Source organism: Miniopterus schreibersii (genome assembly GCF_964146895.1).
Source record: "Miniopterus schreibersii genome assembly, chromosome: 2".
NCBI lineage: Eukaryota > Metazoa > Chordata > Mammalia > Chiroptera > Miniopteridae > Miniopterus > Miniopterus schreibersii.
In genome coordinates this window covers 35,858,181-35,875,212 of record NC_138102.1, presented here as the reverse complement: position 1 = coordinate 35,875,212, position 17,032 = coordinate 35,858,181, and the positions used below count along the sequence as shown (strand labels likewise).

Below are 17,032 nucleotides of genomic sequence, written 5' to 3'. Positions count from 1 at the left end.
TGAGGAGTTGTCAAGGAGACTGTTCATTAATCACACAGTGTCCTCTGTATGGGGTCCCCCAAGAGAAATGCCTGAATATTTTCATTCTGAGATGCTCGGGCAGCTTCTGACTAATTAGATTGTATCTCTGTATGCTGTGTGACTGAATGGGTCTCCCAGCTAGAAAGTGTAGGGCCCCAAAGCTTGTATTAGGTCTTTATGACACAGACTTTCTCCTCACCTTATTCCACTTATCTCCTCCCAATCCTGACTCCTTGTTTACCTTTCTGCTTTCAGACCCACCTTAAATGTATGGAATCCTGTGTTTTATGTATCCTTGTAAATTGCAGCCTTAGATCTTCCTGAAAAATGGCAGGGGAATGGGTGGATGGATGGATAGATGGGAAAACTGGCAACTGGCTTTCAAAGACAAATTCTATAAAGGTATGAAAGGAGAGCACCAAACTGGTAAAAGCAGCTCTTTGGGAAAGGGAGCCATTGGGGTCAACAGGGACTTCCACATTATTTGTATTGTCTGATATTTATAATATGTATATATTCATGTATTATATATAATGAAAAATATTTTTTTCTTAATTTATCTTTAATGTTGAAACAGCACTATGATAAAAATATCTAATACTGGCTGAAAGCTTACCATGTGCCAGCACTGTCCTAAGCTCTTACATCTATTAATTAATCCTCTCAGAAGCCATATTTGGTACTATTTAACAAGTGAGAAAACTGAGGCACAGAGAGGTTAAGTAATATCTCCAAGCTTACACAGTGGGTAAATGGTAGAGCAGTTTGGATCTGAAACCTAATCTCTTGACCAATATATTACTCTGCCATTGGTATTATGATGGCAGTGATAAAAGTCATCACTGAAATGCTAAGAACTGTTCTAAATATTTCCAAGTTAGCTCATCCAACCCTCCCATTTACCCTATTCAGGAAACATCATTACCTTCATTTTGCAAATGAAGAAACTTCAGGTAATAGCCATCCAAGGTGACCTAAAAATTGGCTGAGCCAGGTTTTAAATACAAGAACTCATGCACAAGAGCACTTGTGGCTACTACAATGAAATTCTGCCTCTATGTTATGCCTATCATCTTCTAAAATGATGAAAAACAAGGCTTTTCTCATTTAAAGTCAACTGTTATATTTCTAGCACAAAATTGCCATTTTTGGAAGTGTTTGCTTAAATCTGCTAACTCACAGATAGTACTTTTACAAATAAGAAAAAGTAATAAAATTCTTTCCATATTTACCTGAACCACACCCATACAGGAATCCAGAAATATAGATCCTTTCGGTTCTTTGGAGATCTTTTCATCTTTATAAAAACTCAAATTGTAGGATCCATCACCAAGTTGAATCAGGTGGAAAAACCGTCTTTTAAATGACTGAGAGAAAAACACACACAGACAGCTATTGTTTCAAAACGAAAAGAGTCACAAGCTCTACCAATAACTCACAATTTGACACATATGTGAAAACCAGTTCAGTTCTCTCCAAACCAAATCTAATTCTGGCCAATGCTCTGGGTAACTGGGTGTTAAGACTCTCCTTCAGTCACTGCATTTCAATTCTTTTTTTTTATTTTAACAGATAACCTGGGTTCAAATCCTGATTTTGCTATTTTTTAATAGGTTTAATCTTTATTGTTGAAAGTATTACAGATGTCTCCCTTTTTCCCCCGCATTGTCCCCCTTTCCTCCCCCGCTGGCCCCTCGACCTGTATCTCAATTCTAAGGAAGTGGTTCACCTAACATCTGTGGGTCATTTTTCTCACCCACAGAATGTGGGATTTTACGTAACTCTCCAAAAGCAGTGTAGTGAGTTCTGATTTGGGATGCAGCTCAGAGGGGTGGAAACTTTCTCAAATCCCCAGGGTTTCCTGCTCACACAGAACAGAAACTATTCTTTGCCTCGTGACACTGAACAATTTTCCATCCTCAGGACCGAGACAGTCAGCATTTTCCCGGATTTAATTTTTATCTCCCTGTCCATCCTATCCCGCCTCTGTTGTTTCTTTTCTCTTTATTATTAGTCCTGGTCTTTCTGTAGCCCAGTTTCTCTCCTGAGTAGGTTTTTACACTGGTTTTACTTTCCTCTTTGCAGCCTTCTTCCAATGTTACCATTTTCCCTTTGGTCCTCAACTTTCACTTCACTTGACTTTGCTGCAGCAGACCTCCACAAAAGTGCTTAGGGTTAGCCTCTCGGTGGCATGCTTTGAGGTACCGAGTATCATTTTTGTAGTTAATACAGAGAAAAAAAGGCTGTGTTAGCAACTGCACCTTCATACCAGCCCAGTGATGCTGAGAGGGTGACCGGTAAGTGGGTGGAAGGGTCTGTATGAATGCGGGTCGATCTTACTAAAAAAAAAAAGGGAGCATCTTACTAACCAGACAATGTCACTTTTGTCAAGAACAGCACACCCATTCATCTTGAGCATTATTTCTAAGACCTACAGCAGCAAGAATTTAATCAGAGGGCAAAACAGGGTGGTGGGCCTCCTTACCCTCATGGTGACACTTATCGCACTGTTCATGTTGCCTTTGTACAGCCACCCATGCTTGGTGATGCCACCCTTCTGAGAGCCAAGGGAGGCAGCATCCTGGGAGAGAAGAAAAACATAGCAATCAAGCTCCTGTTATTACCTATGCTATTTGCTGCGAGACTGGTTAGTGGGAAAATCATTCATTTGGTGTTGGGTTGCCCCTTGCCCCTTTACTGGAGAAACCATCTGACGCTAACACCTACAAGTCACTTTAGAGTCCGCTTAACAGGGAAAGAGAGGGACAAGTCTAAATGTCTGAAAACCCTAGTCCATTAAAAGGCAAAGCTAGTTCCACTATAAATTTTTTTATTTTTAAGTGTTTAATGAGCCACAGAAAGTACATACCATACTTGACCACTCAAGTTGTAAGGTCTCGCCTGGTTTCAAGAAAAATGTTTTCAAATTACAACTCCCCTATTATTGAAAGACAAAAGCAAATTCCTGGAAAACTTCCCAGAGGCTTAGGTCAGGGAAAGGTGAATAAAGAAAGGGAGGAAGGAAATACGAGGCAATAAAGGAGAGGTAACATGATGGGGCAACAGAAAAGAAGGAAAAGAGGGACGAATGCAACAGAGAAAGAGGAAAGGAGGAGCGTTAGAAAAGTGAAAGGAAACAGCTAGAAAAGTAAAGAAACATGCTTTTTCAAGTTCTCACCCCAAGCTCTGAGATCTGGGTTTAAGGGGGTGGAGCGGCCAGCTACTGCTAAAAATATAGGCGTATATTTGTACACATAATAAACAGACCGATGAAATATATACACACACAAATACACAATCTAGTGAGTCTTCCACCACATCCTCCCACACTCTTTAAGGGCACCCCCTTGTCACTTCTTTCCCCCTTTAAGGCTGTGCCCAACATACACTTCAGCAGATACCCTGGGAAAAGAAGGCCACACAGTGTCAGGTTACCCAGCTCACACCTCCTAAAACCAGTCTCTAATTACAATCCTTAATTTTGTAATCAAGTAGACACTTGCATAAAGACCCATTTTATGCTTTGTTTTAGACCATCTCAATATTAACATTGGTGGTTTTTGTTGTTCTTATTATTAGCAATAATAGAAATAACTTTCTATCCAGTATTTTATAATTTGTTTTACGTGTCTTCCTCTTATTATTAATCAGCACCACGTTTTTAATAGCTTGTTTTTCATGATGAATGACTACCTCCTCTTCCCAGAATTATTTAAAAAGTGGTTTCTAAAATAATTTGCTACCAAGGGCACTGCTCAACTTCATGAGGGGCTGGTGTTCCTGGCTTAGCTGACAATTTAAATAAGAAAAGAAAAACTAAACTCATGATAAGGCGTCCAACAGTGAGCAGAGGAGAATGAGAGATGCAGAGACGGGCAGCACTGACAGTTAGGAGGTTTCCCTTGCTCAGTGGGCAGTCACCTTCATGCCCTGCTTTTTGCACACTTCCCTCACCATAATCATTTCTGCAATAGTAGGGGAAGTGTGGTTGTTAAAATCAAAGCTTCTGGGTACTATACTCCACTCAATGCAATCACTGAAAAACAGTCATTTAAAATTTACTGGCTACCAGCTTATTTTAAGACATCCTGTTGAAAAACAACATAACCTTAAGGTGGACGTAATCTTGATATATTTTAACAGTGCAGCCAAATTTTATCCAGGCCTTTGAAAATGATCTCAGAACAAATAAACAGGACCAGGAGAACATGCTACAGATGCTAAGTAGTCAAGTTGAAACAGAAACAGTATTTCAATCAATCAAACAACACATTTTTAAAAATTCTTCCCATTTCAAGAAACATTCCAATTCCTGTTTCGGCTCAACATTGGTGGTTTTCTAATCAATCTTCTAAGTCTGTAAAATAAATCAATTTTTAAATCTGTGAGGATCATCCTACCTCGTCTTTGTCAACCTCCTCATCAACTTCATAGACATGAACTGGAAGCTTATCCAACTTGGCCACTTTGCTTTAAAAAGAAGGAAAAAAACTTGTTTTATAATCACCTGACCCACGAAAAGCTGCTGCATTTCCTCTCCCATCAGAGGACTCAGCATTTAACAAGCCCAAAGCCGCCCACTCAGATAGATAAAAACCATCAATGCCACTGCTTTTCACAGTGGAGTTAAGAGAACTCCAAATGCTATGTAGAAAAGACGGCATAGCAGGTTGGGAGTTACATAGGTATTTTAAGATGGGAAAGTTTATTAATAAATAAAGACTTGGTAGGCATTAACGAAACATGACAATAACAATAGCAGCTAGCATTTATTAAACAATTATGAGTTAGGCACTGTGCTGTGTTTTCTCCTTTATTCCTTTCCGTGGTGTTAAAGCCATTTAAGATGAGGAAACTAAGGCTTACAGAGAGCAGAGCAAGTACACAACATATGCAGACATAGAAGAGTCTATGTTCTTAATCACTGTTACAATCTTTCCTCTCATTCGCATCACAATCAGAAACTCTTATTAATGCCCCAAAGTGAAATCTATCAGCATTAGAAGTATATCATATAGTAAGTACAATATATCTCACAGTTTATTCTCTTTTAGCCACAGTGCAAATAGCACAAACAAGACTATCAGCAAAGCTAGGTTAATTTGATCAAATGGGAAGAATTAAAACCCCCCCACATGAGTATTGGGTGAATATAGAGCTAAGAAGCATAGCCATCTGGAGAAGATAATGCTGGAAGGGAGTGTTCTTGGCTGAGGTTTAAAAAAGAGGGATTTGAGAAGTTGGCTAACCACTCTTAAGGAGTGGCTGAACCACACAAATAGAAAAACAAATAGCTAGATCCATCAAGAATAGTAAAAACAAATTAAACCCATAGATGCAACAAACACAAAGAAAAATATATTAATAGGATCTCAAGTAAAATTTCCATTGACGAAGGTTACTTTTGAAATACAATCCACCATCTGCTTTCAATTTTCATAATCAACTATATTTAAATTTGCCAACTGTATCATTTAAGGGTGTACCATTTTATAATAGATATCCTCTCAAGGTGAGACCTACCTATCCCTGGTTTACTTTAACCTCCACTAATCAATCTAAATACCTGCTTTTGGTATATTCTAGAGTAAGTTAATACTTTAAAGGAGGTAAAGAAATTTGTCTGGGGAAATGCTTGTTCTTTGATATGCTTTTAACCTAAAATTTATCCAATAAAAAATGGGAAAAAAAATTCATAAAACATAAAACTGTTATTTTTTTTTTAAATATTCTTTTTAAGATAAAACACATTGTAGCATATTTCAAAACCCTTACATTTTCTTTGTTTTCTATTTCTCACTGAAAAAAATTTCACTGTTTTATCAGTGGTAGCCTGAAAAGAATCACTTGACATAATTAAACCATCCATGTATTTATTACCACCTGCCAATCTCAGAGTACTGGGATTGAGTCCTATTATCAAATGGCCTATAAACAATAGCTACCCCTTATACACACAAATCATCTAGAAATATTTTCTCCAATTAATCTGATGGCTAGAAGTTACATATCTCCCTAAACATTTTAAGTACAAAGAAGTTTCTCTATGTGTATAACCCCACCTTGCGTGGTCTGTCCATTTACTCACTTTGGAAGCTGTTGAAACTCTCCTGAGTAATCTTCATATTTATAGTTCACAAGATGCCAGTCAGAGTTATAGGTTTTGATGCACTATTGAGGGTAGATTAAAAAAATAGAAGATACATGAGAAAAATAAAATAAAAACATGTGATGACTTTTTGAGAACATTTGGGAAGATTTATGAATATACACCCATATCAAAAAAATTCATTCCCCTCAATGTTCTCATGCCTGAAATTCCACCATCAGAGGTTCCATGAAGCTTAAGAAGCACTAAAATATCCCACCTAGGGAGAAGGGCCACTTTAAGTTACAATTATTCATGATCTGAGAGCAAATTTTACAGGAGACAAACTTTACCCACTGGTGCTACATTTACATGACAATGTACAGTTTCTGACTTAAAAGCACTTGGCTCTTAAGAAGTAGTGGCCTCCACTAGAACATGAAAGTGAACAGGAAGTGTGAACCATAAGACACTTTCATGGTATTTACTAACACGTATTACAACTGGCTCTGTTAGTCAAAATTATATAAATTTGCCCTCAGTTGTTCCTTTTAGTTATAAGGGACAGAGTGAGGTTATTAGGAGGAAGGATCCCATTTCACAGTGGCACCGTGACATCTTCAGGTGTACCTGCCTGTGTGTATAGGATGCACAAAGTATGGAGCATTTCATTGCCAAGGATTCTATCGATGACACTAACCTACAGAGACTGTATTAAACTACCTCCTCCATGACAGGCACAAGGGGCCAGCATGGTGTCTTTCATTCATTCACCCAGGAGGATCACTGAGTAGCATACAGAGTCTTAAGATAAGGCAGCATCTGCCAGATCTTCAAATACAAATAAGTCCAAGTCAATAGGTGAAGTGTTTGATTTAGTTACTATCAGCTTAGTCTATATAATTTTTCTGTGTAACCAGCTCTTGACTACATGTATGTAGACTTCAGTATGGCAAAAAGTAAGTAAGTGAAAACATAGGTAGATAAATGTATTGCTGTCTTACCTACTTCACTTGACTCTGGCTGTAACTAACATCATGAACAAAGTCTCTACTCTGCTTAATTCTCTTCATTGTTTAATTGTGAACCTTTTTATCTATTTCTTAGCCTGTGCCCGAAGGCCTTCTGAGGCAAAATCTCCTCCACCCTGAAATCATGAAAATAACTACAGCAACAATAGTGAGTGCTTCTCTGTGCCAGGCTGTACGCTAAGCACTTTACTGGCAAGGTTCTGAAGGGCAGGTAGTGTAAGTTTTCCTGTCATCAGTCAGAGGGGTGGAATAAACAGCAGAGAAAGGTTAAGAACGGAGTCAAAAGTGGGAGCTAAACAACTTTTCGATTTCTGTGCTATGTAGTTTAAAATGTTTTTAAATACAAATTTATTCTTGTAAATGCTTTCAAAAAATTTTCAAAGCACTTTCACATTTCGAATATCAGACAGCCACACTCAAAATTACATTCCAAAACCAGTGTGATTTCAGAATTATCCTTAGGTTTGGATTTTCCCACTACTGTCCGTAGGTCCATTATCACAGCTAAGTCAAGTCTGACAGCGTCTGATACAGTCTTGTGGACGGGCCCAATCAAGAGACAGCAGCAGCCCTCAGGGCCACGACGCTTTCTCATCAACACGACCACTAAAGTTGTGCCACCAAAGTCTCTTGCAGGTCATTACAACCATTCTGAAGTATAAAATGTACCTGCCCAATTAAAACATAAATAAGTACGATATACATGATCGTATGCATTTATGAACAAAATACCTGAGTGCCCATAATTTTAATACCTTCGGCAAAACTAGTTAAGAAACATAATTATAATGTTTAAATATTTTCAATTACAAGGAACTGCAAAAAACAGGTTAAGTAGCCAGAGGTTCATTCATTTAATAAGCCACTGCTGATTGCCCACACAGCAGGCATCTACTAAATTCCAAGGTAGAAACACGGAGTAAGGCAAGCAACACCCATCCCTCTGGGGATATAGAAAGTCTAGGAGACAATGGGTTCAATCAGAAATCAGTATCCAGAGAACTGTATCTCTAAAAACACAGGGACTGACTGGTTTCATGACTGACCTTTCAAACTTGTGAAATTCAATAATATTTTGAAGTTATACTGAAAGTTTTTTGAAGTCGTTTTTTAAATAGCCATTAGGTCATTCTCCTCTGGACGAAAGGATGGGGAGGAAGTGCTGTTCCACTCCACCCTAGTGGAAGGGTCCCAAGAGGATTTAGTTATGTTGGCTCCAGCAGCATAGGATGAAGCCGCTATTGCTCAACCTGCAGGGACTAAAGAACTTAATGGAGAGTTGTCTTTCAAAAACCGTATTTTTTAAGCAATTGGGAAAATTGAAATAGTAATTAATAATTTTGCTGCATGCTTTAAAACAGGTGTTAACAAACTTTTCCTGAAAATGGCCAAACAGTAAACATTTTCAGCTTTGAAGGACATGTTGTCTCTGCTGCAACCACTCAACTCTGAAATGCAATGTAAAAGCAGTCATGGGCAATAAACAGCTGAACAATTGGGTGTGGCTGTGCTGCAACAAAACTTTATTTATAAAAACCGTCTACAGGCCAGATTTTGCCTGTAGGTCACAATCTGCTTACATCCTGTTTTAAAATACACATTTAAGATTATATAAGCATACCTGGCTGAATTTGTCTAGAATTAACTTTACTAATATAGTAGAAAGGAGGTAAGATAAGAAGTTACCTTTTCAGAAGGATGAGAAAACACATTTTTAAAAATGTAAATACATATTGAATTTTTCAAAAATCTCAATGGAAACTAAATCTTGTTATTTTAATTGGTCTTCACTTATAAAAGCATAACTTCCTTATTAGTGGGCAAACTTATAGATGGACATATTTGTCATCTAGAAAATGGGGATAGAAATCCCTTATTTTTAAATGAAGGTAGACTTCAAGAAACCAAATTAAAACATCTAATTAGTGTATCCTACCTAAAAGCACCTGGAGGAAGAAACAAACACCCCAAGGTGAAGGGGGACCGCAAGCAATCTAAATGCAATAACTTTTCTTTCCTCCTCATGACGATCACTATTTGTATGTTCAAAAAAAAGTAACAGTAATCATATATTGATCAGGGATCGTCAGGCTCAGCTCATTTTCACCTGCCACTTCATAAATATTGAACTGGTCTTGAAAGTAAGTTCCAAGTATAAACATGTAAATAGTGTCAATCAATATATAAATGTGTGCACTGAGTCTCCATTAAAAAAATATCAGTGATGAAGCCTCAGACATTACACCTAATGAGTTCATTGAAAAGTTGCCCTTTATTGTAGAAGTTCTGCAAAATTCATGTTTTGTCATCAAAAATGATCCCCTGTTGAAATTTCTAAGTTTCAAATTCTGAAAACCTCATGTTATTCTCTGATTTTAACTTCCATTATAAAAAAAAAAAATAATTACCTCTCTGACATTTCTTGAAAACATCATTAAAATTTAAAGAAAAGGGGGGGGGGAGGCATTAGAAAATAATGATTTTAAAATAATATATAAATTACTGTAGAAGGACCATATTACCTCTGTCACAAATAAGCTCTGCGCCTCCTCTTGTGCGTTTGCAGGAACTGTGGAACACCAGTATCGACCCTGTCGTCTCAGAATGGCAGTCTGTGAAGGAAAGCACCAGCAAGGACTTGGTTAGGAGAAGAAGGAAGGGGCCAGCCAGGCCTGGCATGGACAGTCACTTCAGTATTGACCACCTTCCTCCTTAGGTCACACACAGCAGATCCCACCTGATACCCTAAAGTTCAAAAGTCATGCAGGGCAATGGCCTCTGCTTCTTTCCAGATCAGGGGCCCAGTGACCCCTCCAGGGAGCCCTTCTACTCCCTTTAGGCAAGGTAGAGGCCCATTCAGAGAGTCCCTAACCCCCAAGGTACTTGACCTAGTCTCATTACACTGTTTTTTACTTGCCCTGTCTTTTTTTATTGTGATAAAATAGATATTACACAAAATTTATAGTTTTAACCATCTTTAAGTGCACAGTCCAGTGTCATTGTACACTTACACTGCTGTGCAAACATCACTACCATCCATCTCTTAAGTGCCCTTTACGTCTGTGTTCACTGCCACATCTCCAGTGCCTAAGAACAAGGTAACCAGACAGGTAGAAGGTCCTTAATCAATATTTGCTGACAATCTATGAATTGTGAATTCTGCCTCCCCTCCTATGAACCTTAGAACTATTCTTGTTTCATGAGGCGTAAATGTTTACTTTAAATAATAACATGCCTCATGACTTCTACCCCACCTACCCCAATTAACATTGTTTAGAAGAAATAGTAATGTCAGTATGAGGAAACTGAGCCTCAGGTTTCAGAAAGGAATGTTCTAGATTTCTTCTCCCATGGTCTCTAATCCTTGGAACTATTAACAGACCATAAAACAGCATACATGAAAACATTTTGCTAACACAATCTACCCTGTTGGCTCTTCGTGGCTAATGACTAAACTGGGATCTCCCAGCACCTGTCCCAGCTGTTTCTCTTCTTCCTTTGGTTACAAGCAGCTTTGGGTCAAATTTGTGATCCCTTCCCCACCTCACCTCAGGGCATATAATGTATTTTGTGTAACTTAATGTTTTTTCCTGCCCACATTCTCTCTGTGCTGTGTCTGCCTCACCTATATTCACTCTTTTCTTGCACTGTGTCCATCTTTGAAATTAATCTTACCTCCTGTTTTTAGAATAAGGCTCCCTTATTCTACAGGAAGGAAAGTAAGGAACTCCATTCTCTACCAAAGTCCTTCACAGGTAAATTATTCATTCATTCAGCCTCCAAGAGGGCTTTTAAGACCCTAGGTTTCCTGGTTTCTTTGCAAATACCTCAAACAAAGGGTGACTCTCATTACACACCCATTCCCATGAAATGCCATAGAGATATGTGACAGTAAGCTTTAAAGAGGCACAATATATTTAAAAAGCTTCAAAGGAACACATAAATTATAAGACACTCAAAACTGTTAAGAATCATGTATAGTCTGGCCAGTGTGACTCAGTGGTTGAGAGTCGATCCATGAACCAGGAGGTCAATTCCCGGTCAAGGCACATGCCTGGGTTCCGGGCTCGATCCCCAGAAGGGGGCCTGCAGGAGGCAGTTGATCAATGACTCTCATCATTGATGTTTCTATGTGAAATCAATAAAAACATATTTAAAGAAAAGAATCAGGTATAATATTAGCAAGGGGAATTGCTTAAGAAATTGTGTATGCTTTTTAATATCCCCATTTATTGTGTCCTTATCTTAATCATTTGGGTTTATCGAGATTTTTTGAAACTAATGATTATACTTTCACAATGTTCAGGAAATGGCTCAGGTTAAGAAATACGACTATTAGGGTAATAGTCCACTTCCCATCACAAGACTAAGACGAGAGAACAGTATTACAAAATTTTCCCAGTGAATTACCAACTCAAGAAACTTTAATTATGTGACACTTTTCTAAGCACCCCTTTAAGGTGAGAAAAATAATAGGAAATGAGTATTTCTGATTCTCATGGATCAAAGTGCTATTATGCTCTCACTTTAAAAGGAAAGCAAAAATCATTAGAGACTTGACTTTTAACAAATAAGAGAGCACTAAACATAATTAAACCAGTCATCCACCAATACCAGAATACTAGGTTTGACTCCATTACTGAGCATCCTAACTCTGATTTTGATAAAGCTTAGTTTTCTGACTACACAGATCCCCTTTATTCCCCCAGAGATTTCTTTCAAATAAACTTAGTACACTTCTTTAAAACCAGTCACTTAAATTAGACATGATTCTTTAGTATATATATCTAGCTTAAATGTTATTTTTATGTACAGTTCTTTTTGTACGTATCTGTTTTAGATCCTCATTTTTAGGTGCCTCCTATCCTTTCCTATAAGTGCATACTGTCCATCACACCAAAAGGAGGAGCCTATTTCCCCTCCCCTTGAATCTGGGCTGCCTTCCTCCAATAAAATGAGGTAGAAGTGACACTGTACCAGTTCCAAACCTAGTCTTTAGAACTGGCAGCTTCTGATTCTTCCTTTTTGGAGGACAACCAGCACATTAAAAGATCTACCACCTTGAGGCCACTATGCTGTGAAGAAGTCCAAGCTAGTCATATGGAGAGGCCATATATAGAAAGATGCCCCACCAACCTCCCATTGGTTCTAGCCATCCTGGCTGAGGTACCTCAATGTGAGTGAAGAAGTCATCTTGGACATCCCAGCCCATGTAGACGCTAAATAAAGCAGAACTACCTGACTTAGCCTCAACCAGATTTCAGAATTGTGAGAAACAATAAATTGTTGTCTTACTAGGCTTTGGGGAGATTTGTTATTCACACCAATAGGTAACTGTAACAAGACTAAGAGACTAGGAACCATCTCCTAATTAAAATACTGGAAATATTGCCATTTTCATGAAAATGTCTTACAAATGCTAATCACAGTACAACACCAGGACAGAAGTATTGAGGTTACATACTAAGCTACAATCTGGTTTCCACACTCACCATCTATTCAGTCAGTATCTTAAGAGCACTCAAGTAAGAGAAAAATGACTGTTAGACCTTGATAAGGGACGTTAGTGGCTTCTCTTCCCAAAGAACAGTCTACTGATCACTTAAGGGCTTAGTATAAATATTACTCCATCCCTCTACCCATCCTTCCTCCCTCCCTAACCTCTACTGGGTTCCTACTTTCTACCAACAGACATTGGAGACACAACATTAAGTAAAATATAGTTCTTACAGAGTTTATAGGCTGATGACAGAGGAAGACAAGGAAATAAATTATTAGAATATAATAAATACTACAGAAGGATATGAGAGAAAAGAACACAGACACACGGGCTGATAAGAGAGGAAAGAGTAGGAGAGTCAAAATCTGACAGGGAAGAGAAGACATCAAGAAGGTGTGTCCTGAGGCAAAGATGCTTAAGCTGAATTGTATAGAATGAGTACAAGTGTATTCAGTACAAGTACTAAATACACTTGAAACCTGGAGAGAAGCTTACCCTCAGAAAGTTAAATGAGCGATATCAAGACACAGTAAATGAGATTAGCTCTTTGGGTGCACGCACGCACACACATACACATAGAAGAAATAAACACATTAAATCCTAGAACTGAAAATGCATTCTATGTCAAAGTAAAAACTTCCCAGAACTCTAATTAAATCTGAATTAAACAACACTAAAACCCCACCAACCCACAGGCTAGTCAGTGGTTTTAATTCGTCTGGGGAAAGAATGGGCCAAAGAAAAAAAAAGGGGGGACTTGCATGACCAGAGCACTTTTCTCAGTATCCTTAAAAGGAAAGGCTGGGATCCATCAGTCTGGGATCCACTGGGGGACTAACCAGACTTGGCACCAATGAGAAGTCACAGTTTAACATCACCATTTGCCAAGGTCTTCCACTCATTGCCTTTGCTCTGAATGCAGTCTCAACAATCCACTTGTTTATAATGTGATTCCCCACTTAGATTTTGCTAGTTAGAGAGAATGCACAGCCAATGAATGTCTCCTGATCTTCTTATTAATTCTAGTTCTGAATGCACATTATCAAATGGTATTCTGGTTTATTCTATTGTGGGCTTGGCTACTATAAGTCAGTTCTCCTGAGGCCAAATAACTCTGGTTATATTGACCAAACCCTGTCTTTGGACTTGCAAAGTAAAAAACTGACCCTAGACCACGACAATCTTTTTTTTTTTTTTTTTTTTTAATATCTTTATTGATTTCAGAGAAAGGAAGGGAGAAGGAGAGAGAGACAGGAACATCAATGATGAGAGAGTCATTGATGGGCTGCCTCCTGCATACACCCCGACTGGGGATCGAGCCCGCAACCCGGCATGTGCCCTGACCAGGAATTGAACCGCAGTCTCTTGGATCATAGGTCGTTGCTCAACCGCTGAGCCACGCCCAGCTGGGTCATGACGACCTTTTAAACCATGTCCCATGAGACCCTGTCTGATAGCTTGTCATACTCTGAATCCATTATCCAAAATTCTCCTGCAGGCACATCCTTCTTTGCCCTATCAGATGCTGATTCCTTTGGGGGCAGAAGTTGCATCTTTCTATTTGTACCTCTGTGCCAAGTACTTAATAAATGAATAAGTAAAATAAACAATGGAGAAAGAAATAGGAACCTACCACTAATCATCCATTACTTGCATTTTTTTTTCTATTATTACAAAAGTTCTCTGGTCCATTATGAAAATTGACAAGGGAAGGCTATAGCAAAAGTGATGCTCTATTTTAATTTCTCCATAGATTTTATGTATTAAAAGTCACATTGGGGTAATAGTCAACTCTCGGGTAATAGTCGACTGTATGCCAAATTAATTCACATTAAATTTCTGTAGTTCTATTTATCTGGCTTATAACAGAGTTCAATTCAATACCAGGAAATTTATACTCAATGAATATCAAAGCCCTTCTAAAAATTAGCTTAATTTTCTTTTTCATGGTTATGGCATTCTTTTTCTACTTTTCTATCAGTTAAAAAATACATTCCTGCTAAAAGATGGGTCTGTGTCCACTTCATATGTAATCAGTATCAAAGTTGGACATTCAAAGAATATTGATCCCATTTTTATATTTGGAAATTAACTATTTCCATTCTACTAAGAAAGCTTAGTAGCTTCTAACTAAGTAACTTTCTACATTTGCAAGGAAGAGGGAAAAACATTTCACATTATGAAGTGTGATAAGGCCTGAAAATTAAATCTAAGCATAGCTAGCATCTCAGACAACCATTGGGATATAAATCTTAGGTCATAAAACAATTTAAAATTAAAAGCCATCTATCTTCTAGCTACTACAATAATCTAAAAGCATAGTCTATTTCTGGTCAGTACTATTACTTAGGTTAAACACTGGTAGTCTTTGACACATAGAATCCTTAATTACCTTGGACAAGTATGGGCAGGAGTCTTATGAGGAGTTCCACAAAATAATAGGAGTAGTTGAAAAGGAAAACTGAACTGCTAAAGAAGAGAAAGGAAGAGGTGAAGTCCCCCCCAAGAGGGCTGATATAATGATGCACGAACACCTGAGAGCCCCAGGTAAGCCTGTATGTGACTTTTTTCCCAATGGAATGAGATGAAGAAGTAAAGAGCTGTCCCCTCAGACCACAATATGAAGAGTAAAATTTACAACAATCTGCAAATCTAGTTTGGAATAACAAATTTCCAATAGATCCTTTTTTTATTTTAAAAACTTTTATGTTCTCTTGGTTCAAAGGACTGCCTCCAAAAACTGAGATCATTTCATTGGCTATGAGCCACATCTGGATGCTTAGCCTAGAGAGGCAGAGCCATGGGCCATTTTCTAAAGGGAACATACAGAGAGGGGTGTCAGGTCTCTGCACCTGGGGCCAACCCTGGGGCTTCCTGGCGTTTCCTTCCCCTCTTCTTCATCACTCATTTCCCCTCCCTGATGGTCTGCTTTGACCCTGTTTCTTCAGCTTCACCTTGGAATCCCTCTCTACTGTCAAAATGCCTGACCCCAACCTGGTCAGGGCTCTGTCTTCCTCCCATCAGTGCCGGCCAACACACCACCTTGACCCCCCTGAGGCAGGGATACGGAGAAGCTCGTGTTTCAAACCACAAGCAATGTGAAGCGCATAATTTAATTAAACTTCCTATGGAAGAATTTGAGATGTGATATTGGAAAGGGGTTTGAATTGAGAGCCAGGAAACCTGAGTTCTCATCTGAGCTCTGCCTCTAATTAGCTGTGTGATCTTGGGGGAAAGCTTTAACTTTCCACATCCATAAAATAAAGAGGTTTTTAGGATTTCCAGGTTTCCTTTGCAGTTTAAAAATTCCACAGTTCTGTGAACATGGAATTCTAAGTCTGTCTCAAATGGTTTATGTGAGTGCTATGAACTGCTCAGTGAGACACTAAAACATAAAAGACGTCCAGGAAAAAAATTAATACTGTATCTGCTTTGATTTTGTTTATTTTGTTTAATGAAAGGAATTGTCGGATTAAAAGGAGGGAAGACTCACTATGTCGACTTAAATAAATAGAGGCGTGAGTGTTAATAACAAAGACATGCTTTTGTGTAATCATTTCTTTATTTTTCTAACCCTGCCAACCCATACGGCACTGGATTTTTTTATTAATCATTTTACAATGAGCATGAAACTATAACAAAACAGCCCTCTTAATTCCTGGTGGGAAGTATGCATATCCACTGGGTGTTTAAAATATCTTATTTTATAGGGTTTTAATTAAGAGACTGAAACAATGGATCAGCCTTCTTCTGGGACCACACGAACAATGAGCTAAAGACAATATTCCAGAGAAGTGGGTGGGCTGCAACCTGAGCCAGCTGTGTGGATCCACCACAGACTGTCTCCCCGTTTCTCCTGTTCAAAGGAGCACAGGGCTGGGAGTGTCCTGCCTTAGACAGAAAAACAAACATCACAGGCAGCCCAGAAGGGAGTGCAGGCTTTCAACAGGAAGAGATGGCTTTCAGGGTGTCCTAAACAGAACACTGAGTTAGATGAAGGAAGAGGGTTCTCTTCTAACTGGCCAGTAGCCGCATGGCTGCAGAACAGACAGACTGAAGGGAAATTTCCTAGGTACCTGCTGTGTTACCTCTAAGATACAGATGGCCTGAAGTCAGAGAAGAGGGTCTGAGAGCCATTCTGCTGACCTGCTGGACAGGGAAACCCACCAGATCTCAGAGCCTGGTCAACTCTGAGCTACTCTTAGGCTAAAACACAGACTATCTTCATTTAGCAGTCAACCCATCCTGTTTGTAATTCCACGTAAAACATCTGTACTAATGTTTATTTTTGTGTTTAATTTATTTAATAGCACTATCCCTTCAAACCTCTGAGAGCTTGATGCATCTGTCAGAGAAAGAGTCCTTTAATCTGTCAGAAGAAGGGCAACCTTG

The 17,032-nt window shown here is 38.6% G+C and overlaps 1 protein-coding gene across 15 annotated transcripts in view; it reads right to left on the bottom strand.

Moving 5' to 3' along the window:
* DOCK9 (dedicator of cytokinesis 9) overlaps nt 1–17,032 on the bottom strand; it is a 255,310-nt gene that overhangs the window by 105,822 nt on the left and 132,456 nt on the right. For all 15 annotated transcript variants that reach the window (XM_081127275.1, XM_081127279.1, XM_081127277.1 and 12 more), the window contains exons 3-7: nt 9,663–9,752; nt 6,110–6,192; nt 4,422–4,491; nt 2,507–2,602; nt 1,254–1,388 (exon numbers count right to left, since the gene is read on the bottom strand). In XM_081127275.1, the coding sequence (XP_080983401.1) occupies nt 1,254–1,388; nt 2,507–2,602; nt 4,422–4,491; nt 6,110–6,192; nt 9,663–9,752 (474 nt within the window). The remainder of the gene's footprint in view (nt 1–1,253; nt 1,389–2,506; nt 2,603–4,421; nt 4,492–6,109; nt 6,193–9,662; nt 9,753–17,032) is intronic.